Source organism: Cydia pomonella, chromosome 22, assembly GCF_033807575.1.
Source record: "Cydia pomonella isolate Wapato2018A chromosome 22, ilCydPomo1, whole genome shotgun sequence".
NCBI lineage: Eukaryota > Metazoa > Arthropoda > Insecta > Lepidoptera > Tortricidae > Cydia > Cydia pomonella.
Window position 1 is genome coordinate 6,780,436 of NC_084724.1, and position 25,314 is coordinate 6,805,749.

Consider the following 25,314-nt stretch of genomic DNA (forward strand, 5'->3'; position numbering starts at 1 on the left):
CCTGTTTCTATCTCTATCGCACGCGCATAATTATATTGCTGTCCCACTCGCATAGTGGCATTGACATCCGGCATCATGGGCTTGCGATAGAGACAGGAACAGGCGGGTCAATGTGCGAAATTCTTTGCGCTTAAGCTCTGGTTTCCTAGGATAGCGGTGCCGTCATATAGCGGCCGTAATACAGCGGTGAAATGACGTCACTAGAACGTTGTCTAAGTTAACAAAATGGCGCGGTTTCCTAAGCTCTGTATCTTTAGGTATTTAAATAAAAGTAAACAAACGATTTGACATTTTCAGATCCTTATAACATTTATTGGTTAACCAACCAAATACAAAACTGCTTGGATCTGTCACTGAACGACCTGACTTTAACCTACATTTTTTTATCATGTAATGTTTACATCTACCCTCAACTGGCTTAAGGAACCATTAGAGGGTACTTTTTGTTTACTTTTATTTAAATTTTTAAAGATACAGAGTGTAGAGGACGGTGATTAAAGTAACATTCTTTTTGCGTCCGTAATATTACGGTACCGCCATCCTAAGAAACTAGAGTTTAAGCGTTCTTACTTTACCGGATAAACGAAATTGCGCTCCTAGTATGTCTTTAGGCCTCGCTTCATTCGGTCTTTAACTAATACAAAGAAAAACGCCAATTTATCAACAATATTTATATTAACTTTGGAATATAACTTACTAGTGTACATTAAAATAGAAGCTCTTCATATCAAGGCTTGGAACTGGTTTTAAATATAGCAGTATATAAATACCGGTTTCTTTTGGTTTTACTCCGATCTTTCATAAGAACGCGAACGTTTTAAGAACTTTATTGAAACATAAATAAACCAATTTCTTCGACGAGCGACGACACGGCCATCCAACCTGGTAGTATGCCGCGTAAACAAAGACACCCGCATAGGAAGAAACCGGTTTTTAGTGTTCTACACCGGTTAATATGACAAGAACTTTATGGAAAAATTCTCCTAAAAACCGGTTTAAAAATAACGGTTTTACGAACGAAACCGAAACTAAAAGGTTTGCGCCAAGTACATGATAACGGTTTGGAAATTTAACCAGTTTCCAAGCCTTGCTGCATATCACCCATGGTCTGACCGCACCACATCAGCTCTCGAGGAACTGGTCTAGCGCCGTAAGGTCGTCGTCTAATTGCACTTGCTCCAACGTCACCTCTTGCAGCTTAGTTGTTACTGAAAAGGGAAAAAAATCAGAAATAGGGTAAACTCCCCCAATTTTTCAATCTTTAGATGGCGTATCCTAATTTTAAGGGAGCAGAATCCTTTCCTTCAAAAAAATCGCCCAAGAGCATGTCGGGCCATGCTCAGTGTAGGGTACCATCAGTAGTTACCATTCTGTCAGAATAGGCTAAACAGGGCTGTTAGTATCATGTACATTACAAGCATAAAGGAGTACCACACAGCTCTTTGTACGTCTTTTTACTAAGAAGAGAAGACACTTTTGCAATAATTCAAAAACAGCTGGACCGATCAGGTGATCATGTTCCCTGTAGTTTACCCTAACACGTGAGTGCATTTACTTATGCCTGTGTTTTAGCTAGCAAGGCCTTGGTTACTAATATAGGTTTAGTAGGCTAGAGCCTTATTAATAATCTCTCAGTATGAATTGAAATTTTAGTGCCATTAAGGAAATTAGAGAATTTTTGCGGTAGATGCCGCTGTAAGCACCTCCTGAAGGTATACAAAAAGCCATAGATAAAAATGAGGCTCCTGCAAGGCCAAACTTCATTTATAAAATCCCACTTAGGCCATGTAGTTTTTCATCTCATATGTGGCTGATTATTGATAAGTGACCTAGGAGCAATGTTTCAAGATGTCTAACCTGAAGGCACGCTGCCACTGGCCAGGTACCTAGCCATGTCTTGTTGGAAAGCCGAGGCACTGTTGTCTCTCCGGGCCTGGAGTTCTGCTAGCTGCTGTTTCTCCCGCTCCTGGTTGTGGATAGAGTTCTCCTTGGCTAGTTTGATCCGTGTGTCTTCCAGGGTAGCTGAAATTTCAGATAATAGGTAAATACATTTTCAATTTCATATCCCCTAAATAGCACAGTAGCACCTTCCCAGTTGCATCTTTGCTAGAGCCCAGCTTAACCTTTTAACCGTATTTTTCATCGTCAGATAAGTGTCAAGTATTCAGGACTTTACTAAGACATTGTGAAACAGGCCCTAAATGCAACTTTATATTACAATTAATTCATACTAATTAGAAACTTATTTGATTTTTGATACAATGGCAGTCATAGTCTTATAGGACTAACATTTAATTCAAAATCTAACAAGAATTGAAAAATGAAACTCTACAGGGTCCAGATTCTTTGAATTTAAATCATAATAAAGAAAATCAATTACCCATTTTTTTTTCCTTGTACAATGTGAGGTGATAATGATGATCTAATTTCCATCTCTCCATCTTACTCCTTTCCACAATATCCTCAAATTCCACCAGGTCCTGCTCCACAGTTTTCATTAACACGTCCAAGTTCTTCAAACTGTCGATACACTGTGCCACGGAAGCCGTGAGACTCGGTAAATAAGCCAAGTTTTGGCCCAATTCATTTGCAGTTTGCAACTTTGTTTTCGCTGTTTCATGCAGTTCCAATATCAATTTATCAGCTTCATCTGCTGCTTTAGCATTTATATCAGCATTTTCATGTAACGTCGCCCATTCTGACTGATACTTGTCCAACAAGACAGACCCAGCACCGCAGTTCACATGACTTTCGTTCACCAGTTTTTGTTTGTCCTTAAAAATATTCTTCACTTTCTGTACCTCTTGCAATGTCTGCCGCAAATTAGAGTTGGATGTTAACCCATCTTGTACCACTGAAATAAACTCTTTCAAATTGCTTAACATTTCAATGGGAACAGTGAAAACACAAGTTTTGAAATATTCGCATTCCACATCACATGCAAATCATGCAATGCAACAGAGCTTTGTTTTGACAGCGTTGAAGGGTTTTTATAGTATAGTCAATATAACGTAGTGATTATATTCTCTTTGATGGTCAAGTATTCCTTTAAAACTCGAAAAAACACCTCAATTGAGCGTTTACAAAGTATGTTAATGATTCATTTTCCAGCGACAGCAATAAATACATATATTTTTTTAAATATACTTGGTTAATTTTTATTGCTAAAACATAAACAATTAAGATAATATTTTACATTAAAACTAATACATTCTTTGCTAAGGTTTATTTATGTAATTGAATATTACTGAACTCACTAACAAATACGTGCAACTATACTCGTAAACTATATTCTAAATAATATTTTCTTTGGGCAACCCTTCCTTTAATTTCAAATTTCGAACGGCTGACGGGCTGTCAAGTATTGTTATGAATGCACTATGCACTAGTGTATTTATTTATGTTTTAATTTGTTTTCCACGCATTAAACGACAATGAGTGAGACAAAACTTAGTAGTGATGAAGTGCCTGAAAGATTTGCGGACTGGCTACTGGCAATGGGTTGTCCCCCTGAAAAAGTACCGACAGTGGACAAAATCTCACAGTATGTTTCTCTCAACTGATTTTATAGTTTAGGCCTTGTTTTGAGGTATTAAATTTAATTGTTATGTTCGCAGGATGTGCCGTGGAACATACTATTTAGTGTGGCGCAGTCTTATGGAACAGGTAGAATCAAAAGACATCATAAAACAGAAGAGACTGCAAGTTTTCGCTGATGATGTGAGGAGGTGTAAGAAAAAGAATCTATTTACAGAAGTAAGTGAAGTTAAGCGATATTTTCAAAATAATAATAAATTCGTTTAATTTTGGAATACTCTGGAAGTGTCAACGATCTCATTATACGCTAGGAAATCTTTAAGGCCTCTCACTGTCACAGAGCGTAAGCGTGAGCGAGATGGAAGTGCGTGACCAGTGGCAGCATGATGGTTCCATTTTTATCGCTTGTCACTATGCCCGTAACTTTCGCACTTACATAATTGTTAGAATGTGACAGGCATGGTCACAAATGATAAAGAGCCGACCATCTTAGCCCTACAGGACCACAGCTATCATGTTTTTTGTACGTTTAAATAAAAAAGTTATCGATATATTCCCTCAAATATCATATTGCTGATTTTTAGAATCAATATTCATATTTTTAGCTTGTAACAGATTATGTTACATATAATTTGTTACAATTTTTTTTTGGATCGACACAGGCCGTCGACTCTAGGGCCTTAAGAAAGATGTCAAGATTGCTAATTAAATTTATGGTAGCTGTATTGTGATCGAAAAATGCTACAACATTTAGAAAACCTTTCTGAACCTACAACATCAATAAAAAAAAAAAATGTTTTTTGTAAAAAATTTCTGATCATCCTATCACCAGTGGTGTAAGTGCCTGCAATTTTATGTGATGGTGGTGTACAATCTCCAATTCTTTACCCTTACATTCCTTAAAAACCTTTTCCTTTAACTTTAATAAGCATTTCAAAATCACCCAATTTCAGCATGACACTAATGTGCTGATACCACCAGAGCTCACATTATGGCGACAGCAAACTGAAGTGCGGCAGAAGGTGCTGGAAGCCGAGAGCCGCATCAGTGAAGCTAAGAGAGACCTTAGTGAGATTATGGACAAGGTGTCTAGCAAAAGTAAGAATTTTTGTTAACACTTTAAGTGGGAAGCTGATGGTCCTGGGTAAGGCATCCCGGGATAATCCCGGTAAGGCCATCTATTTGTGTGATGAACACAGATATTTGTTTCTGAGTCATGTGTGTTTTCTATGTATTTAAGTATTTATATATTATATTTATCATTGTCTGAGTACCTTCTTCCTTCTTAAGCCTTCTTAAGCTTACTGTGGGACTTAGTCAATTTGTGTAAGAATATCCAATATTTATTTATTATTTAGTCCCAGCGCATGCTACGCACGTAGCCGATAAGATGCAAGATTCTGTATATCAAAAACAGTGACTACGAACAGAGAACCCAACTATCGGGTCACTGACATGGAATGTGTTTATTAGAGTTATGGCTGGGGTATTGGTGGCTAAATTTAGCATGTTATTATTAGATAGGCTAGTAGTTTTAGTTAAATAGGTATCTATAATGGTTTAGATGATTGATACCTGCCTTTAGATATATCTTTAATCAGTTTTTTCATTAAGAAAAATAAATTTAGTCATGTAATTATTGGCTTCTAGATATTAACCAAGGCTAATATTAATGAAACAGACTAAACTTTCTTTGTGATTTCCCATCAGTTAGATCACCTGTACATTCAAGGATTTTGACATTTGACTTTGCCATACACAAAATGTTTTGTGGAATAGCATAATGAAATGTTTAGTAAAGCCTAACCTAAGTAAGCCTAATTATTAGGTAGAGCCAAGACACAATAAATATTTGAATTACAAAATGAAAATTCAAAGAGAAAGAAGACTTAACAATACAGAATGCAATTACTGAAAGTTGTTCCCTAGGACTACCTAGCAGTAGAAACAATATGTCAGGATAATTTACCACCTTTATTCACTCCAGTGTCCCAACGCAACCTGGCCCGTCAGCGAGTACAAGACCTGCAGCGAAGAGGCTGGCTCCTCCAACTCCTCGCAGAGGAGCTCCGCACCAAGAAGCAGGGCCTTGTTGAGACCCGTGCTATAGCCGAGGAGATGTGCGCTGTACATGACCATACTGATGTCCAGGTTCGTACCCGGAAACAATGATATGGTGATACAGTTAAAAGACCATTTAATAGCTTCCCAGTCTTAAGCTTTGTTTTTATATCCCAGATAGCCAAATAAAATGGGCATAATATTATTATACAGGTCCTGGACATGAATGCCTTTTTATCCCCTGGGTGTTTTGGGTGTGTTAAGTATTTATTATAAATACTTGTTTTCTAATTTTATAATTATAAGTATGTATGTGCATGTATTTATTATATAGGTCTAGTACCCACGTAGGGCTTTTGCACACCGCGACTCTTTAACGCGCCGTTGACGCGCGTTTGTATCGATTCACACGCGATTCGCGCGCAAGTCAGACGCAGCTTGTAGACCTTTGCACACTTACATCGATGCAGATGCGCTTGTAATGCGCGTGTGTAGCGGTTCAAAACCGATGCTAAGGCTAAGCGTATGCTGAGACGCAGGCGACGCAGTTCCACGCAGCGCAGGGCAGGGCAGATTTTGTAAAGTATGGAAAGTCCTTTATCTACGCACGCAGGGGCACAATGACATTTGTATCGGTCCACGAAAGGTCACCCACCTTTGTGTGTACATAGTTATAAAAAAAAAAAAAACAATCTATTCTATTTTGCATCGTGTAACGGCGCCCGTACCCCAGCAGTCAAGACAACACGTGCCGTCAACGCGCGTTTGTATCGCGACAGACGCCAACAAACTGCTTCGTGGAATGAAAAACGCGCTGTCGACGCGCATTACTAAACCTCGCGGTGTGCAGAGCCCTAAGGTTTATTAAGTTTATTGTGGGACCACCGACCGACCAACGGTTTGTACGGTTGTAACGGTTTGTAATATTTATTTACTTGTTTGTGAACCTTATTACAAAGGTTTAAGTTCTACCAATGGTCAGTTGCTGTACTGTACCAAGTATTTTGCTGTACTGTACATATGATTCATCAGTTCCTTGTCAGATAGATAGATAGATACATTCTTTATTCATACCCACAACATACATGGCATTGATATCAGGACAAACAAAAAAGAAAATTGTAAAATAAAAACACGCAAACTTAATTCAATAAAATACATTTTTTTTAGTTAATTAATACGCCATGTGTCGTGGCACAGAAAAGGCGCTGACTCAGCATGATGATGCAGCAAGCCACAACGCTGGTATTCTGCCAGCACCTTACACAAAAATGTGCAACGCTTTTTAAACACCTAAGTTGGTACAAGAAATAAAGAAAAACTACTGTGCAATGTGTATGCCGTTTACTTTATAAGTATTATGTGAGTGAGTGTATATGTGCGTGTTTTTTCTTTCTTATGGACTTTTGCTCAATTGTAATGAAGATACTCGTAAAGAGGTAAAAACGCGGTTGGCATATTTAGTTATAGGAGGATGAAGCGAAAAAGAGTTTAAGGCTTATAGTGTTCAACATTGTTGTTTCTGTTGATTAAGAAGTTAAAGTATATTTTACTTTAAAAATCGTTTTGCTCTTTGATCCTTATTGTCACGTATTTCTGGTTAGGTATAAGATGTGTTTTCTCTCGATATCTACATAGGGTCAGACCAAGATAAGTTGGCAGCGATTTTGATAGCCCAGACAGTGCAAGTGTCAAGTAAACATCATATTTTTTTTATTTATTTATTCTTTATTGCACTTAAGAAAACACATTGTACAAAAGGCGAATTTTATAGAAGTGCACCATCTGGGCTATCAAAATCGCTGCCAAGTCATGTTGGTTTGACTCTAGATATGATCGTACAAGGTGGGCCTTCATAACCCACCCAACTTTAACCACATACCTCTAAAAATGTGATTTTGTTGCAGCCTAAACTAGACAGATGTCTGTCCTCCCAACGCCGCCAGCCGGCCGCGGCCACCGTGGCGTCCTCCACCATGATCAGCAACAGCAGTGGAAACGTACCTAACAACGGCGATTTGGAAGGTGAGGCAAGGGTTGATGGGTTAGGGGGGGGGCAGTTCTAAGGCAAATAGCCAAGGGGGGATTACGTACAGGGTGTTTATTTAATCGCCTGCAATAATTTACGGGGTGAATACATAGGTCATACTGAGCAACTTTGACTATGAGATCAACCCTGAAATCGCGAAAAATAAATTGGCTGTTTGACCTTGAAATTTTCTATGGGAGAGTACTTTTTTTTTGCGATTTCGGGATTGGTCCCATAGTAAAAGTTGCTAAATATGACCTATATATTCAGCCCATATAATTTATCGTGTTAAGAACTCCCAGCCTGTGATTCAATTTTGCTTCCTAATGTCCGATGTCTGATAAATCTGATAATAGTGTATTTCACGGTTAAATAAATAAATAAATATTATACGACATTATTACACAAATTGACTAAGTCCCACAGTAAGCTCAATAAGACTTGTGTTGAGGGTACTTAGACAACGATATATATATTATATAAATATTTATAAATACTTAAATACATGACTCAGGAACAAATATCCATGCTCATCACACGAATAAATGCCCTTACCAGGATTTGAACCCGGGACCATCAGCTTCGTAGGCAGGGTCACTTCCCACTAGGCCAAACCGGTCGTCAACAGTTTCATTTGAAATACACCATGCCAGACATCTTAACCAGGAACTACGTACCATCTTCATAAACAATTAAAAATTCTGGCACTAAATTCCTTTCATTCGCCGTAATCAAAGAGTCATTGATTTTAAACGAGGCATAAAGTGTAAAAAAAAACTACTATTATTTCGGTACACGGCGGGCAGAAATTGATAACTCGAGATATCAACTTTTCGCCGTGTACGGATTTTGACTGTAACTATATATATCTTAATAGACTACACTATAGACCTTTGCCTATTAAAGCCTCTTAAATAGAGTCAGCAACTGTGAATAGTTTTTATAGATGGTATTAGGTTTAACTTGACTTAAATCGACCGGGATATAAACCGTGGTTACCTTTTGCATTGTTTTTGAGCTCCCGATATTACGACGCAGTTACATGCATCTTGTTCACGGGTAACTGGAGGGTTTATATCCCGGGCGATTTAAGTCTAGTGAAATTAACCTTGAATCATTTAAAACTGTTAGATTTTACTTGTCTTTAGTTGTTTTATGAGATTCTAGTTACGGGGCTCCCAGCGGTTTTAATCCATTTTTGACAAGTTTTGAATCGTTAATCCTGCATTTGCACTATAGATAGAATTATAAGACAAACGGCTATCGGTTCTTCAATCTTTTATCTCCATTCTGGTCTGCCGGATTTTGAAAGAAATGAATAATTATTTTTTTATAGTAATAAACTTCAAATAATACTTTCTTTTAGTGCTAGTTACCTAGGGCGGTAAAGTACGAGTAGCACCGTAAAGTACTGTAAAAACTTTAAGATGAAGGTGTAATACTACGGTGAATTTTATACTTTATAGAGGAGCACATAAGTCAGCTAGTGGCGTGCCGCGGCGACGCGCTGTGGGCGGAGCTGTACGCGCGTCGAGCAGCTCTTGTGAATTCATTGAGCAGCAGAGGAGAGCCCACAGTGGACAATAACCGGTACGTGTTATTCAATTATCTATAATACACTTATAATGCAAATTAAAACGGTTCCGTTTTTATGGGAAAACTATGTAAAGGATTTAGTGCTATTATAAAACGCCTTTGAGTTATAGTCGTTAGTTTTCAGGCTGGCCCTCATGGCTAACTCTTTGTCTATTGTAAGTAAAACCGCACGTGCTACTACCTGCAAAAAAAGGCTCGGTCATTGGCGTATAATTCTAATTGGCACCTGAGCGCGGGCTAGGCCAACGCGAAAATAAATCGGCCAAGTGCGAGTGGGACTCGCACAGGACGGGTTCCGTACCATTATCTATAAAAACGGTTATCCATCCAAGTACTGACCCCGCCCGACGTTGCTTAACTTCGGTGATTGGATGAGAACCTAGAGATTGGAAAGAAATATTTATTTTATTCTGTTTTTAGCATTTGTTGTTATAGCGGCAACCGATATACATAATCTGTAGAAAATTCAACTGGCTAACTATCACAGTTCATGAGAACAGCGGAGTCTCAGTAATAGGGTCCCGTTTGACCCTTTGGGTACGGAACCCTAAAAAACAGTTTAAGCGGGCTCTCCGATAACGCGAATTTGTTACGCATCTCGATGATACATTTTAGACTGGTTCTGTAGTGTTGGACTCGCCGGCACGCAGTAACAGGGACCACACACAGCCTCGTAAGATATTTTTCCGTAAGCTCATTTTGAATCGTATTGAAATTTCCATACGAGTTGTAATTCAATAACCGGTTAATGTGACCGAACCTTTTTTTATGCATGTAAGTAGCACGTGCGGTTTTATTTACAATAGACAATGACTTTTAGCCGTAAGGGCCAGCTTGAAAACTAACGACAATACTTAAAATAACATTGTGACTACATAGCTCGGATTAGTGGCCCTAAACAATAAGTAAAAGTATATAATATAATGTTATTTCTATTGAAATAATGAGAATTTTTTTTTGTAGGCCATGTTTCCAAGCGGTCCTAAGCGAAACTGCAGCACTACAATGCACTTTGACACTAGAAGCGTTCAAGTGTCGTGAAATGACGCGGCTGGCTCAACAACGTCTGGCACAAGCTGTAGATGCTTTGAACGTAAGTGATCAACACTGATAACAATGAGTTGTTTTGACGTATTTACAGTGTTAGTGTTAACAGTTGCTATTTTTATTTAGAACGCTACGCTCGTGGTTCAATTTTGGAATCTTTCGCTTGCTCGGGTATCAAAATTAGCACGAGAGGTTAAACAATACTTGTAACACAAATAACTATTACAGTGCATATGTATGCATTATTTTATGGTTATTTTTCTATCTATGTATATTTGTATCAATATGTATTCAAAACGTGCATTTCATTAATTTCAGTGATTGTACACTTTTGTTTGTGTTTGTCATTCATTCACCGTTACTTCTGTTTTACTCATTTCCTCAAAGGTTAACTGGAAGAGATCCCATACAGGGATAAGTTCGCCTTTGTTGTATTTAATTTACTCTGTAACTGTTTTTTTTTCTATGTACAATAAATTATATACATACATACATACATACATATGATGCTACTTTACCGTAAAAGTGCGATAATTATAGTGATGGGTAGGACATCAATTTAAAATGAGTTTGTATGAGTACCTCATTCTCTAAAATGAGGTGTTACAATGTCTTACTTCAAATGAGGAGAGGTACTAGCACTTTTGCAGCATCGACTATTCCATCAACTCCAACGGCAGCAAACCATATTTAATGTAAATACATATTTAGGCATTGCTAAACTTCCTTTTAAATATTTACTTGGAGTGCAATTCTGGAGGTTTAAAACAGAACTTTAACAGCAGAAGACATACATTTAAGAATCAAACTAAGGAGTTAAAGTACATACATCCTATTGCAACTTAATTTGATGCTTTTATGAAACTTGTTCTAATTTAGCAGTTTATTATTTTTATTGTTAGATTGTTCCAGTATCAATCCTTGCTACTTGATATCATTTTAAGTTTAACATTCATATATTGAAATAAATACTAACCATAAACTACCAAACAAACAATTAACAAACTAAGGAGAACAAATCCAATATTTTTTGTACCATTATTATATAGAAATTACTAACTTACCACCTCATAATTTATCAGTAATAATATCATTGTAATATGATAACAAACGAAAGCTTCAATAACGTTCGCGCGGTAATGCCACCGGCGTGTAATATACACTTGATTTTTGTATGCAAAAGACACAAAGAAAGACCCACAGGTATATTTTATCGCGAAAACAATGTTAATATATTGTTATTTTGGTATAATTATAAGAATGGTCACTGATCACTATTTATAAAACACAACTAAAGATTACGAACAACTTTTTCGAGTTTCTCGTACTATAAATATGTCAAAATCATAAATGATCGAAATACTATACGAAGCACGTTAACAAAAAGTATTACAAATTCAAATCGTTAAAATATACATGTTTATTTCACCTATACAAATTATATTTACTTTTTTATTAATAAACTAATGTAAAATATCATATTTTGTGTACGCCACTATATTATATTTCAATAATTTAAATAATATTTTGGTCTCTTAAACGATAACTGTTTTTAAGCAAGCTTCGTAAATGCCCAGTGAGACTTGGTTGGCATTTCAATCGCTTATCAAGTAACCATTTCACTGTCCAGTCTAATTGATTCAGATTATACATGACACCAGCAATATGAGTCTTGAGGTCAGGTTATACTGGTATGCGCGTTAGTACAATAATAGCTAACAAATATGGAGGCCTACCGCGAACCACGAAGTTTTGCTTTGCTGTCGCACTTACGTATGAAATTACAAGTGCGACAGAGAGAAAACACATTCTTCGGTAGGTTCTTTGATGACTTAGATTTTTCGCTTTTGACAAGTAACTTAGCAATGCTAGGATCAAAATGGCGTAATATGTATGTAGGCTTGCGGACGCTTACGCTTGTTTTCTTTCGTGTTTCATTTTTAACGTATTTTCAATGAGGTGTTATTGAAGCACGGCGCGTGTCTGTCTCACTCCCTCTTTCGGTAAATCTAATTCATTGTTTCATTTTGAAAGGATTTTTGAGGAGATGTCACAGTGAGGCGAGTGAATGGTACAAACACAACGCATTTCTCGGTGGACCTTTTGTCCTTGCAATAAGGTTTGTAGTTGGGCAGTTGATAGTGTGAGGGGTGAGCGATGAATGCGATGACGTCAATGACTCATTTCTTCATTTGAATGTCGGCGAGCACCGAGCGCCTCGCGACTCTCTTGCGAGTTGTGAGGAACGCGAGTGAGTTTGAAAGGCTGAGAGTTTTTTTTTTAAATTTGAAGTGTTTGAATGGTTTGAGTGGTAAGAGCTGTGTGTGATGCGCGCGAGTAAATGAGTAAAATTAATTGAGGAGTGATGTATGACATTTATGCGGTGTGAAGTTCTGCGACAATTTAACTAAATGAGTGGTACAAATGAGGTGCCTCACGAGTGAGCAACTCAACACTAGATAATTAGCTCATTAATTAACTATATCGAAAATTTAAAGGGACATACGTACTGTAAAACGTATGATACATGTGCGAATAGGTAACACTTGTATCGTAATTTACTAATTATCATTTCCGTGATTGATTATATACGCATGTTAAATTGCAGCTTTCTAGTCTTAACGGTCTCTGGCAGACGGACAGACGGATGTGGCGAAACTGTAAAAATAGTACATTATTATAGAGGCCGGGAAACGTAGGGTTGCAGGCCGAGTAGATATAGACGGCTGAGCGTAACGAAGGCGGATAGAGATACGCGGCCGGCAACCCCGTTTCTCGTCGAGATTTGTATAGTGCTTTTCTCAAACTTGCAATTAAAACAAAAAATTGTAGCCAATTTGTTTTGTGGCGACCTACTCGGAACGCCACTCGCCACGGTGCCATCGTCGTTGCTTAGCCACGAATATGCACAACATATTTATTTATTTAATCTTTATTGCACATAAGAAAACACACTGTACAATAGGCGAACTTAATGCCGTAAGGCATTCTCTACCAGTCAACCTTTAGGCAAAGCAGATAAGTTCAAGACATATCACCGTACCAAGCTAACTGAAAATATTATTTTCATCACACTTGCTCGAAAAAGATCTTATTTCATGCAAGTGTACTGAAGGACAAAGGCCTATTTTGTTCCCGCGGTAGTTATGGATTGTGAAAAAAAAAAAGCTATAACTCCCTTTTTTATTTTTATTATGTCAGTTATTCATACAAACCAAATACCATAAATGAGAATTATTTAATTTGAGTAATTTAACAGTCGTTTAAAATATTTTTACATAATTTTCAATCGTGGCTGAATGCCGAATAGGTCTGAGCCTTCAATGCCCAACTTGTCATGAATTTACAAAATGGCGGACGAATGCTTGATATGTCACCGTATTTAAGAATGATTTCGCTTAAAATTTAGTTTTTTCTTCGCAAGTGCGATGAAAAACATTGTGTGTAACTCCGGGGGTAAGAATATTGCAAACTCGGGCCTTTAATTCCCTCCAGCCTGCGGCTGTCGGGAATAACCACCCTCGTATCCAGAATTTTACTTACCCCCCTCGTTGCACAATGTACTATTGTTGATGGTTGAATGCCAAGACGTGGTATCACAATTTGACGTTAAAAAACAAAAGAAGGTTGCTTTACAGTCCTAGGTGTGTAAGGCAGTATGAAATTCCTTTACATATCATCTTCACTCATCGCACCTGCTATGTAGTATTTCCGGACCTAATTTGACGTAAGTCATCATTTCATAGCAAGTTTGAGAAAATAACTATTTTAATTTTGTCACATTGCGTATGCCCTGTCCCTCACGGGCGCACGCGTATAGCACATCTATAGGATCCCGCCATTTGTGTATGACAGAGTGAACTAACTGGCGAATCCTGCGAGCTCCTAGTGCTCCGGTGCGAGCGCGCGCGAACAGAGGCGCGAGTGCTCGCGCTGCGCGACGCCCTGCGCCTAGTGACGGCGGCCGAGGGGCTGTTCGCCACCACACACGCCGAGCCGCAACCCGCACACAACCAGATACATAAGATTGATAAAGCTATTGTAAGTATTACATACTTTCATATGTGTGTGGTCAAAACTCTAGGATTTAAATTAGTTGTTCTGTATAGATTGTGTCATTCACGAAGACGCGTGCCTTTTATATTGTCATGTCTTTAAAGATTATATTTGACAAATCTGCGCGTCATCGTGGATGACACGAACTATATAGAGCAAAAAATGTTCTCGAAAAAACTGCAAAAGATAACTAAAAATTCGGTCAAAAATGTTATGAAGAAACCGGACTGGACAAGTGCGAGTCGAGTGCCCACCAAGGTTTACATTAACTTAGAAGTTTAATTTTTTAGCAGCTTCTAGGGTCTACCTACCTGAGTATATGGTTTAAATTTCAACACGATGCTTCAACGCGTCCCGAGAAGGATCTTGACAAACAGACAAGACGGACAGACAGACAACAAAGTGATCCCATAAGGGTTCTGTTTTTTCTATTAAGGTACGGGGCCCTAAAAACAATGTGTAACTCTATATTTAATAAATATAACTTTACAGGAATCCAAAAGAGACGAAATTAAAAACGTCATCTCGTCTCTAGCTGCAACAGACAGGAAGATACAGAACGTGAGAGAATGTCTATCAACCATTTTCAGTGGTTTCCGCAACGATGCACCGGACGCTAATATCAGCTACACCAGAGGTATGTTCCATTAAAAGCCTGTGCACACCGGGTGCGTGTGCGCAGACGTGCGCGTGGGCGTTGTAATATACAGATCCTTATGAGAGACGGCACACTGCTTGCGTGACGTGTGCGTGCACGGCTCAAGCATAGCGCTAACACGTGCACGTCTGTCGTCTACGCACACGCAGCCGGTGTGCAGTGGACGTCTTCTCAATTCCCCCTCAGGGGATTGAGGGTGCTGTTCGGGGCGTTGGCCCCCTGCAGCGGTGTCAAACCGCCAACCATGAATATGGCTGGGTTGTCGGGGTGGGGCCTCGGATGAGGCTCCGATGGTCATGTCCGGGTTTTTCTCACACTGGCGAGTTCAAGCCAGCCGGGTGGGACCCCGTTGGGGGAGGCCCAGCCAGCGATCGTCAACCGGTGTCAGGGTGGTGTCGGTCCGTCGTGTGGTCAGTCCGGTGTGTGGTCAGTCTGGTGTGGCAGGGGTTGCAGGCGCGAGTTCGGGCGGCAGACCCCTGTAGTCGGGCGGGCGCGCGTGGTACGGCGCTATGCCACGGAGGTGGCTCCAGCGCGACTGGTCCGCGCGCCTGAACATCCGACCCGCCAGGCGAGCTACGAAGTCCCGTAGCGATTCTGCTCTCAGGTCCCGGGCTATGACGTCATTCCTCACATAGCGAGGGGCTTCGACGATGGTGCGTAAAGTGAGCGACTGCTGGGCGTTCAGTCGCTTCCTGTTGTACTCTCCCACTAGCGGGTACCACGCGGGGGCTGCATATGTTAGGCATGATCGGACGTAAGTCTTGTACACGCCTAGCTTCACGCGTAGCAATAGCCGGGACTTCAGAACCGGAGCAAGTAAACTGCGAGCGGCACGTGTCTGGGCGATTACGTTCTTGACGTGAGGGGCCATGGTGAGGTGGCGATTTATGGACACCCCAAGGTATTTTACCATCGGGGACCATTCGACGGCCTGCCCCAGGAGTGTGAGACGCGGCGGCATCAGCACCTTGCGGGATATGGCAATCGCCTGGGTCTTCGACAAGTTGACTGACAGCCTCCACTTCTTTAGCCATGGAGGGAGGGCCTCTAGGGCGCACTGGGCTTTGTGCGCTGCGTGTGTTAGGCGGATGGACGACGCGATGTAGGCAGCGTCGTCGGCGTACAGCGCCAGCGTAACGCCCTCGCTGACCGGGATGTCTTCGGTGTAGCGCCCATAACACATTGGGCGAGAGGCAGCTCCATTGGGGCACTCCGGCAAGGATGATGCGGTCGGTTAACACGGCGTCTTCTACCGCCACATGGAAGCGGCGGTCCTCCAGGAAGGTGGCCACAGTCTTGACTACTCGATGCGGAGTAGTAGACGTGGACAGCTTGTAGAGGAGGCCGGGGTGCCATACGCGATCGAACGCCTTCTCCATGTCCAGAAAAACAGCGACCGTGTGCTCCCTCTTGTTGTAGGCTGCTGCAGCAAAGTGCAGCACGCGGGCAAGCTGGAACGTCGTCGCGAGTGTTCCGGACGGAAGCCGAACTGTTGAACACGTGGCTGAATGTGGGGCGTCAGGTGAGGCAGAAGCAGCTTCTCGAAGACTTTCGAGATGGTAGGCAGCAGCGTGATGGGTCGATAGCTCTCAGGACGAAGAATATTCTTCCCGGGCTTGGGAATCATGATGACGCGAGCCTGCTTCCAGGGGCGCGGGAAGTGGCCGGTCCGCAGGACTCCGGTGAAGAGCCGCGCCAACGTCGCGATGGCTCGCGGGGGCAGGTGGCGCAGCGCCTCGTTCGGTATGCGGTCGGAGCCAGGCGCCTTCTTCAGCGGGGTGCGTCTTATCATCCTCTGGACTTGGCCCGGTTTGAGGGTGATGGGCTCTTCGTCTGGAGCTATGGACGTAGCGAAGTAGTCCGCCAGGTGCTGCTTTACAGCACGCAGCCGGTGTGTTCGTCCCTAACCAAGAGACGAACTTTATAAGAATCGGCATGGCGATTGTATTAGTGCCTGTCACTTCACTCTGGAATTAAGTAAAAAGCAGCCTATATATTGTTTAATAATAATAATTCAGCCTATATACGTCCCACTGCTGGGCACAGGCCTCCTCTCATGCGCGAGAAGGCTCGGCCTATAGTCCCCACGCTAGTCCAATGCGGATTGGGGACTTCACATACACCTTTGAATTTCTTCGCAGATGTATGCAGGTTTCCTCACAATGTTTTCCGTTACCGAAAAGCTGGTGGTAAATATCAAATGACATATTGATATATTGTTTAAAAGAGGCAAAATGTTCTAAGTATTATGTTATGAATAAGAAGACAAGACTCGCACTGATAGCTCACATATCCATTTGCGATAATATGACGAGTAGAAATATCAGTACCAATATGCATGTATGTATTGCACATGAACAGGTTCGCATAAAACAGACAAAACAACAACAATAATGTTATGTACATAGGCGAACTTATCCCTAAAAGGGATCTGTTCCAGCTAACCTAACCTAACCTTTGAGAAAATGCGAAAGGATCAACGTTCAACAATACGAAAATAATCTAGGAATGTGTAATCCTCAATGTAATTTATCTTAAACACTAGTAACAGATTCCTTAATTCTTATGCTATAAGGAGAAAAAAATGTATAACAACTCTATACTTGCGCATTTTTTACGGCGTAAATAGCGAAAAACTTATTCTACATTATTCTTTTGCACACATTTCGGCGCAGCCGTGAGCGAGATGACGTCACAGGCTCGCTTTTTAGGGTTCTGTAGTCAACTAGGAACCCTTATAGTTTCGCCATGTCCGTCTGTCTGTCTGTCTGTCCGAGGCTTCACTCCGTGGTCGTTAGTGCTAGAAAGCTGAAATTCGGCATGGATATATAAATCAATAAAGCCGACAAAGTCGTACAATAAAATCTAAAAATTTAATTTTTTTTAGGGTACCTCCCCTACACGTAAAGTGGGGGTGAATTTTTTTTTTTGCTTCAACCCTACAGTGTGGGGTATCGTCGGAAAGGTCTTTGGAAACTAATAGGGGTATTCAACAAACATTTGTTGATAAAGTGAATATATTCGGAGATAATCGCTCCGAAAGAAAAAAAAATGTGTCCCCCCCCCTCTAACTTTTGAACCATAGGTCCAAAAAATATGAAAAAAATCGTGGAAGTAAAGCTTAAGAAAGACATTAAATGAAAACTATAGCGGACATGATCAGTTTAGCTGTTTTTGAGTTATCGTAAAAAGTTTCCCCTTCATAGTAAAAAGACTTACTTTAATTAGGTACTGATTATGCAAATTTGCCTATTTGTTTAACTCGCGTGAAAGGTACCGTTTCATCCTTTGGTTAACAATTTACTATACTTGAAGCTCCAGTTTAGCTTATTGTGACGGAAGAGTAACTACGGAACCCTACACTGAGCGTGGCCCGACATGCTCTTGGCCGGTTTTTTAATAAATATTTTCCTTTTGCAATTTGTAAGCTTCTGGGGTACAATAGATATCAGGTTTATTAAAAACATTTGAATCTCACAGGAAGTAGATGCAATTACCATCTTTCAAAAAATTCATGCATGAGGCTAATTGTCCTGATACTCCACAGGCCTCCAGCTTGACCTGCCCTCGGACTCCATAGCAAGTCTCCGTCAGTTCTACGAGAAGAGACGCTCGCGAGCCAAGATGGAACTGAGCATGGAATTCGACGTCTCGGAAAATTCATTCGACGACCAATCAGGTACTTGCAGCGACTCTTAACTCATCATTAGTTGACCTCAACCGTTAGACCTGCCCGCAGACTCCATAGCAAGTCCGTCAGTTCTAAGAGAAGAGACGCTCGCGAGCCAATATGGAACTTAGCATGGAATTCGACGTCTTGGAAAATTCCTTCAATGACCAATAAGGTACTAACAACTCTTAACTCATCTTCAGTAGACCTCAGACCTGCCCGCAGACTCCATAGCAAGTCCGTCAGTGCTATGAGAAGAGACGCTCGCGAGCCAAGATGGAGTGAGCATGGAATTCAACGTCTCGGAAAATTCATTCAATGACCAATCAGGTACAGGACAGGTGTTGCTCTAAAGCAACACTTGAGTAATCATCAGGGGAATCATGTCCTCGCAGTAAAGTACTAACCCCTTTCCAAGCGACGATGATTTATCTACTAAGTAAGCGCCATTGGAAATCCAATTTTAGCATTCCGATTTAAGGTTCAAATTTGATTACACTTTTAGGAAATGTGACTTTTCTTCAGATGGATCAAAGCTGGATTAATTGGGAATATATATATATTTTTTTGGGAAAACTTTGTACATTGGTGCGGCCTGAAAATGGGTTAAAACCCACAGATTAACTGGTTTCAGTTAGATCCAAATAAGTCCTTATTCTACGATATATTTTCCACTAAGCTCGTTTTCTAGATTATTATTTTTAAATAAATTTGTTAAATACAAAATGAAGGACCATGGGCAACTGTATGGAGCCTGGTCAAAAATCTAACAGAAATGAGTTAGGTTATTAAATAAGTATTTCTATGTACTTCATTTCGTTCTATGCCCACCAAGCGGAATTCCGTTGCAGAACTGAGATATTTGTATTTTACTCAAAATGTCACCCCTATTACCTAGACCAAGGCAATAAAGTACAAGTTGTGACGTCACGGCTACAACGCAACGGCGACCGGACCTTCACCGCGGTCCTGCTCAAACGGTATCACCAGGCTAGGGGTCGCGGGGTTGGGTAACGAGCGGTAGCGAAGCGCTGGCCTACACCAGCAGCACACACGTCCACACAATGACGCAGAATGACCTCCCCACATCGGGGTATACTCTGTATCTTTAGGTATTTAAATAAAAGTAAACAAACAATTTGTACATTTTCGGGTAGTTATAACATTTATTGGTTAACCAACCAAATACAAAACCGCCTGGATCTGTCGCTGAACGACCTAATTTTAAATTATTTGATCATGTAATGTTTTCATCTACCCTCAACTGGCTTAAGGAGCCATTTGGGGGTAGATTTTGTTTACTTTTTTTTAAATACCTACGGTATAACGGCGGACACGGCCACTCATACCTCCCGTTAGGGAGGTATCGAACGACATCTAGTCAACGACGGCCAGTCTATGTTTCGAGCCCGCGCTAGAAACAACGACTGCTCAGCCCGGTGTGGCGGCGTGCGTCCTCGCGTTCGCCCCGGGCTTCCCGTAGGACCGAGTCCTGAATAGACTGCGCGTATCCTCGCATAGTTAGCCGGGAAGGTTATCCCCGGTGCACCCGATCCCGCTAAACCTATCCAGGCCGCACGCGTTCTCGCTTAGAGCCGGAGGTTTTTTTTTTTATTATATGGCTTTTTATTAATTTGCCAGTGTCATGTTGATTTATGTTAACAATAAACAAAAATTTCGGAACGAAGGTTTATTCCTGACCCCGTTCCCCGGGGAACGTTCCGCTATCCCGCCGTTTCTAGTGCTTGTTGGCCAATCACGTGACACTGGTTCTATTTACTGATTGCTGTCTATGTATAGCTTGCTAGTTAAGTGTGAGATATACTTCGTACGAGTAATAATAAAGGGCGCGAAAGACGCCATTTAGCAAAGTTAACTTGTGTTTTCTGGCAACTCATCCTCCATACCCTGAGTTATCCTGGAAACCTTCACTAAGCCCCTCTTGCTGAAGGATATGTATGGTTCGCCCTCAGCGACAACCATCACAAAGTAGTAAATTAATTGCTGCAAGCCATTCGCCGCGCTCGCCCAGCGGTGGTCTCTATTGCCTAAGTAATAAGGGTGATGACATTTTGATTAAAATACAAAATAGAGTAGTTCTGTAACGGAGTTCCGCTTGGTGTCCATAGAACGAAGTGAAGTACATAGAAATACCTATCTAGTGACCCAATTCTCAACTCTGTTGGTTTTTCGATCATTTTGGCGCATAGTCCTTTGCTACATCGATACAAAAGACAGAATAAGCAAACTTGGAGGGTTTTCTATTGCCGTAAACTTCAAGTTCTTTACTCCATAAGCAAGAAATGGTTCTATTTTTTTATCGGACCTCGAACACACTGAAAGACAAATTCAAAGTGTAAAATTTTGCACGTTTATGATATTGATTAAAAAATGAAATTAATTTTTGTATACACTTTTTAGATCTGAGCAACGCACGGTTCATTGACGAGCTGAGAATATACTTGAAGAAATTCAATCTGGAGAAAAACAGGAAACTTGTTTTAGAAAGGTTTGCAAACTACGTAATTATTTATATATTAACCATGTTTGCTTTTACGTTATTTCATGGTTCTCACTAATCTCATTACCGGGCAAGGCAATTTAATGATTCTTTGGTGTTTAACTAAGAAACATACACTGTGTGAAATAAATATATCTTTACACAGGTATACATTATATTAGAATCATATAGAAAAGCCCATTAAGACATACATATGTATTATAAATGTGGATATTATCGTACGGCAGTCTCCACTTTATGAGTGTCCGATCACTGATTATAAAAGTACAATTTTATACTACGTGGGTGGCAAACAAGCATACGGCCCGCCTGATGGTAACCAGTCTCCATAGTCTATGTACGCTTGCAACTCTAGAGGAGTAACATGCGCGTTGCCGACCCTAACACCGCACCCTCGTTGAGCTCTGACAACCTTACTCACCGGCAGGAACACAACACTATGAATAGGGTCTAGTGTTCTTTGGCAGCGGTTTTCTGTAAGTAAGTACAAAATGTACTATCCTGGAAGTCTAAAAAAACAACACGGCTAAAACAATTTTTTTTTTTCGGGGATTAATTTTTGTAAGTTCTTTGATATATATCAATATTAACGTTTTATTGCTTCTATACGTGAGTATAACTTAATATTAGTGATAATATTCGGCCTATACTTGAAACACTAACAGAATCATTTATAAAATAGAGTACGTATATTCACAGCGCCAGCCATTTATTCCAGCTAGAAACCTGTATAAATAACTGTGTGCGCGTTGTAATATACAGATCCTTGTGAGAGATGGCACACGGGTTGCGTGACGTGTGCGTGCGCGCGCGGTTCAAACATTTCAGCGCACACGCACATGTACAGTCAGCGTCAAATACTTTGTAGCTGTCAAAGTGGCCAAATAGTTCGGTACACCATACTAAATATATGGTGTACCGAACTATTTGGCTACTTTGGTTGCTACAAAGTATTTGATGCTGACTGTACATCTACACACCCGCAGCAGGTGTGCTCTGGCCTTTAGACGAAAGTGGAGGACCCGCGCCAGATCGCTATTTCATACAAATGTAGTCCTCATTTTCCTCTCTGGATAATATTAACATTATTGAACATATTTTGTTACAATTTGTTGTATATCAACCACAGCTATGCCCCTATGTTTGATTTTTTTATTATAATTATACAGAATGATTAATCCAAACGGTCAATATGGAGAAGTCAGAAACTATGAGAGATAGCCACATCTGTTCTTAGGAAACATGGCTTCGATTTTAAATTTAATAATAATGACATTCAATCTTCTTTTTAATCTCTCATACATAACCGGGAATCGAACCTGCTCGAAGTCATGTAAACATTGGTAGGTATAAATTTTGCGAGTTTTTTCGTTGTTATTGTTGATAATACGAATTAGAGAATAAAAAAAAGATTGGATGTCATTATTATTAAATTTAAAATCGAAGCAATGTTTCCTAAGTACAGATGTGGCGTGGCTATCTCTCATAGTTTCTGACTTCTCCATACTGACCGTTTTGGATTGATCACCCTGTATAAGTTAGGAGCATTACAACATTTTATGAATCTGTTTTTCGCTCCTATTTTTTTACAATAATCAAAAAATCTAAAAAAGTTAAACGTAGGGGCATAGTTATGGTTAATATACATCAAATTATGTAGAAATATTTTTCAAAATCTCAATATCCAGAGAGGAAAACGAGGACTACGTTTGCATCGAGAAGCGGCCGTCCTCTTTCCTCTTAAGGCTATGTTTTTTTTCAGCGGCGAAAAAATCTGGATATTCGAAACGCTCCGATCCGCCGCTTCCCGACTACATGCTCGCTGGCTCACCGCCGACGTCGCCAGCGGGCTTACGTGCCCGTCGCAGTCTCTTCCACACAACGTACTGAGTCTTATCACGGCTGTCAATCACAAGGCTAGGCTGCGGAGCGTGGGGCACAATGAGACAGACTTCCATACCAATGTTGGTGAGTATTTTTTTAACAACCCAACTAATATTACATTACTGTTTAATTAGACGAAAGTAGGAAAGTAGACGCTTTCCAGATATATTTCAGTTCAGTTCAAATATACTTTATTCATGTAGGCCTAGCAACAAGCACTTATGAATAGTAAGGCAGTATTACATATTATTATCTTAAGTTATTTATTGATGTAAATATTATTCCATATACACCGTGGGCCAATTAAACCCGACAGATTTCAAAGGTGTATTCTTGACCGCATTTAGAGACTAAAATGTCATACAATGTTTTCTGAAAATGGTATTGTTTTAGATATAATGACAATTTCTGTGAAAATTTGTTTCTTTTATAGCTAAGTCAAAAACGCCTTTTTAGCTGTGAGCTGCCACTATGTGACTTGGTTTAGACATACCTACTGACAGATATTAAAGTTTTCAAGTAAACTCGCAATTGTCGTCTGTAAATAAAAAAAAACTTTACTTATTCGTTGTAATGATTTTTTTTCACCAAAGTGTAAAAATAAATAACGTGTCGTGTGCAGAAAACGCAAAAGGAATTTTTTTTTTCGGCAAAAAAAAAAAATTTTTTTTGGCGAATTTGGCTAAAACTCATAAAACATTTTTTGCTCCTTATGACCTCAGGAATGTGTGGTTAAAATCTGTCGGGTTTAATTGGCCCACGGTGTATAATACTAATGAATATAATTCATAGATCAAATTGAATACTAAGAATATCACAAAACATCGTCAAACAAAAAGAAACGTTTGTATAAGAAATACTAGTCTAGAAAGTTTCTAGAATAAATTCTAAATGTCATATAAATAAAATAAAAAATAAACCAACAAAGGAAGTACATACATTGGAACATCCATTTCAGCATCTTTATTCAAATATAGTAAATAATTAATCATTTCGAATCACAATTAATCCCACGTTGTTTTATCATTCATGTAGTCTTGTGTGATCATTCATGTAGTGTTGTGTATAATAAGCTTTAGAAATGGGTTTACACTTTACATGATTCTTAAATTTATTAATTGATAATTCAGTAATATGGTTTGAAAGTTTATTATAAAATCTTACACAATTACCCATGAATGAGTTTTTAATTTTATGGGGCCGAGTGAAGGGCACTGCGAGCTTATTTTCTCGCTAGTGCTAACAAAACTATAACAAGGGCAAAAACCAAAATGGCAGACAATGTATAAAACTTCTTTTTACAAACAGCCCTATATTCCTTGTTCTAGACATCAACAAACACGTTGAGGAAGAAGACCAAATTATAGATAAAATAAAGAAACGCCTCGACGAGAACCTTCGCAGCCTCCAGAAGACCAGCAAAACTCTAGACCAAGGGAAAGAGAACCTTAATCTATGGTCGAATAACCAGTTCAAAAACTATATATCGCATCAGAGGACGGTAGACGGCAAGACGTATAAGGCTTATGAGGCTTACTATTTGGAGGCGTTGAGCTTCTAAAAGCTATCTTTATGGCAAACTGTTTCGGAAGGTTGTTAGAGTTAGACCAAGCTAAGTTAGCAGCGATTTTATACCCAGACGATGCAAATGTTATTTTAAGAGTAATGTATTAAAGTGTTCTTTTTTATAAATTATAATAAATGGATAAAAATATCATTGTGTTTTTTTTTTCATAACTTAAGTTGTAGGGAACATAATATAAATAATTCCGATATTTAGACATCTAATCAATCGCCTATAATAGCCATAATATTTCTTATCCATAGATGTGTAGTAAATATTTATTAATACGCCATAGAGCGCATATCCAGGTACGATTAATTCTGCCTGTGTATAATACACGAGCGGTTATTATGCCGGCTATACTGTCTATACTGAGGGCCTACCGCAAACACCCAAGGTCGTGAATTGCGGGCATCTTTCTCTGTCACTCTAATTACGCGTTAATTGAAGTAAAAGAGAAAGAACCCACAATTTGCTAACTTCGGTGGTTGCGGGAGGCCCTCTGAGACTCAGCGAGAGGCTCTAGACGAGTGTGTACAGCCGGCACACAGACTGGTATTTGACCCTAAAAGTTGGCCAAAAATATTATCCAATCCAATGGCCTCTTAACCATTTGTTATTTAGGTTTTAGCGTTAAGAAGGTAAAAAAAAGACATTAAGTATTACTTTCATCTTTTATTGGTCATTTTCT

General features: G+C 39.8%; 2 protein-coding genes across 2 annotated transcripts; one reads left to right on the forward strand and one right to left on the reverse strand.

Moving 5' to 3' along the window:
- Nucleotides 1–656: 656 nt before the first annotated feature.
- On the reverse strand, nt 657–2,980 carry LOC133530087 (dysbindin-like). The gene is made up of 3 exons (XM_061867920.1): nt 2,381–2,980; nt 1,858–2,022; nt 657–1,208 (listed from the first exon to the last, which is right to left on the reverse strand). The coding sequence occupies exons 1-3, from the start codon at nt 2,883–2,885 to the stop codon at nt 1,123–1,125; spliced, it is 756 nt and encodes a 251-aa protein (XP_061723904.1). The 5' UTR covers nt 2,886–2,980; the 3' UTR covers nt 657–1,122.
- A 348-nt stretch (nt 2,981–3,328) lies between these two features.
- LOC133530076 (uncharacterized) lies at nt 3,329–24,776 on the forward strand. Its single transcript, XM_061867900.1, has 13 exons — nt 3,329–3,544; nt 3,618–3,756; nt 4,491–4,635; nt 5,525–5,688; nt 7,506–7,623; nt 9,094–9,217; nt 10,187–10,316; nt 14,126–14,311; nt 14,819–14,963; nt 18,532–18,663; nt 21,076–21,163; nt 22,938–23,143; nt 24,388–24,776. Exons 1-13 carry the CDS (start codon nt 3,435–3,437, stop codon nt 24,618–24,620), a joined length of 1,920 nt encoding a protein of 639 aa, XP_061723884.1. The 5' UTR covers nt 3,329–3,434; the 3' UTR covers nt 24,621–24,776.
- The last annotated feature ends 538 nt before the right edge of the window (nt 24,777–25,314 follow it).